This window comes from Lupinus angustifolius, chromosome LG06 (assembly GCF_001865875.1).
Source record: "Lupinus angustifolius cultivar Tanjil chromosome LG06, LupAngTanjil_v1.0, whole genome shotgun sequence".
NCBI classification, from domain to species: domain Eukaryota; kingdom Viridiplantae; phylum Streptophyta; class Magnoliopsida; order Fabales; family Fabaceae; genus Lupinus; species Lupinus angustifolius.
Window position 1 is genome coordinate 19,771,773 of NC_032014.1, and position 2,444 is coordinate 19,774,216.

The window sequence follows — 2,444 nt, forward strand, 5'->3', positions numbered from 1 at the left end:
TCGGCTGCTTCACCAGTTTTAACCGGTTTAGACCGATTTTTGATTGGTTTTGATACTTGACCGGTTCAACATCTGTACCGTACCGGTTTTCCGGCTGAACCGGCTGATACGGTACAGTTTTTACATCATTGCAAAATACTCCTTGACCCAAAAATAAAAAATAAAAGAGCAAATCAGTACATAAGACTCCTACCTAGTATATATGGAGAGGGTATATGTGTATATATATATAACCTCACTCGCAAACTAAAAGAGTATTTTGAGGATTTAAACTCATTGACTTATAGGTCATATGGTAAACAACCTTACCATTGAGGCTCACAATTCTTAAGAACAAAAAAAAAACTCATGACTTCCCTAGGAACAAATATACATTGTCCTACTTCAGTGGATAACAGGCTTCAAGGGATGAGCCCTAAGCTTTGACAAGTCCAGACTCGAATCAAGTTCTTCATCCAATTCACCAACAACACTTCTGCATTGACCCATAGAAAACAATACAAGTTTAGAGGTGCAATAATATATACAACAATAAGATTCTATATGATTCAAAAATTTCAAAAGCAATGGAATATTTTTTTTTTGGTTTCCCACATGTATCCTCGCACTGGAGGCGATCCTATCCGAGCCGGAAACATCCATAGGTACATAGGGCTAACTCTCTCAACGGGCATTTTTTCCATCCACAAGACTCGAACCCGGGTTCTTACTTAAGGGGACTCAAGCATGTACCACTTGAACCAACGCCTGTTGGTAAAGCAATGGAATATGGACATACATGTTGTCACCCCTAATGATGTACAAACCGAGAACAAGTTGCTGGACACCTTCCTGTCATTGGAAAATAGAACGAGGCGAAAAAATCATGACTAAGGAAGAATCTGCAGCTATAGTAAAAGCTTGTTCATGTAGGGAAAGTCAAGAGAAATTAACAATGATATAAATTTGATACATAGATGAGGTGCCAATGAGATGATATAAAGCACAATACATTTACTTGCAAGATAAATTTATGCAAACAAAAGCTAATAAGAAGATTGGTAAATATATAATAGATAATACAGTAAGTGTGAACAGTTCCATGGCAAAACGTTCATGGTTTTATATCTACAAAGGAATTTCTAATTTTCTATATGGCTCAAAAGCACCAATGAACTGTAGCCCTCCGAAGCACAGATTCGTCAAACACCCTCACGTGTCGGTATCCGACACGTATCGGACATGGATACGCTCGAATTCGCGAAGGATACGTATCTGTAGAGTATCCAAAAATTAAAAAAATAAAATAAAATAAATATCAAGATATGTATAGGATATATAGATTTGTTTTCAATAAAATATAGGATATATGGATTCGTTTTCAGTAAAATATAGGATATATAGATTTGTTTTCAATAAAATAGGATATATAGATTTGTTTTCAATAAAATAGGATAAGTTAGATTTGTTTTCATTAAAATATGATAATATAGATTTGTTATGGAAGACAATGATTTTCAATTTTCATTATATTTTTTACTTTGGATATTTTGATTTACACTTATAATTTATTATATTTTGTGTTTTTATTATTTTATACACGTATCTCTGAACGTATTGTATCCTGTATTTTTTAAAATGCGTTCGACGTATCAGATACGTATCGTATCTGACACACATATTCGACACATGTATCTATATCTGTGCTTCATAGTTGTAGCCCATAATAATACAAACAACAATAAAGGTAAAAAACAATTATAGTTGTACTCTTGTAGAAAATCACTAATAAAACTAATATTCAAGTAGTGTCGTAATTTTTTCAATAACTAGAAGATAAAACTGCAATGCATTTTTTTCATTTAACATTCATAAACTTTATGAGTATAACAGCCATGCATCAAGTTTCATAAACTTGATGAAACTCGGTTGTTTAAATCATTTCACTTTCATTTAGTAAATATATCCAAAGTTCAAACAAAGCATTGCCAATTACAGGTACAGCAATCCATTTCAATTGTTCAAAGCAAGATATAAACATTAAGTTCATTCAAGTCATGGCTTGCTAATCTTTTACGGAATTTATCCACAGAATTTTGTCAATACCTTGGTAGAATAAACTCGTTCATGGGACTCATCAAGAATTATGTTTGTTGCCTGGTCAAAACCTTTCAGGACTCCCTGTGGAGAAAAGTATATTAAGTACAAGTTAGGGCAATGATAGACACACTACATATTGTCAAGAGTTAATTTTGTGCAAATAGTTGTGAGCATACCACTATATTTCGCCCATCATTTGTAATGACTGATATTGTCTCTGCCAACAACCAAAAGATTCACTATAAGGTAACAGCTACTAGCATAGTGTACACACATTTCAAGGATATACAGTTGGATGGAGTATCAGTTTCATCAACTTAAATGGTTGTGAGCATTAAGAGCAGTACATAATATAACCATATATA

The 2,444-nt window shown here is 33.2% G+C and overlaps 1 protein-coding gene across 2 annotated transcripts in view; it reads right to left on the bottom strand.

Annotated features, from left to right (window-relative positions):
- The window catches only part of LOC109350128 (sm-like protein LSM8), a 2,349-nt gene continuing 242 nt past the window's right edge, over positions 338-2,444 (bottom strand). The window contains exons 2-5 of one of the 2 annotated variants that reach the window (XM_019591270.1): positions 2,256-2,296; positions 2,086-2,160; positions 779-831; positions 338-472 (exon numbers count right to left, since the gene is read on the bottom strand). In XM_019591270.1, the coding sequence (XP_019446815.1) occupies positions 385-472; positions 779-831; positions 2,086-2,160; positions 2,256-2,296 (257 nt within the window). In that variant the 3' untranslated portion in view covers positions 338-384. Of the gene's footprint in view, positions 476-778; positions 832-2,085; positions 2,161-2,255; positions 2,297-2,444 lie in introns of both variants that reach the window. The other variant, XM_019591269.1, reaches the window with a different exon arrangement.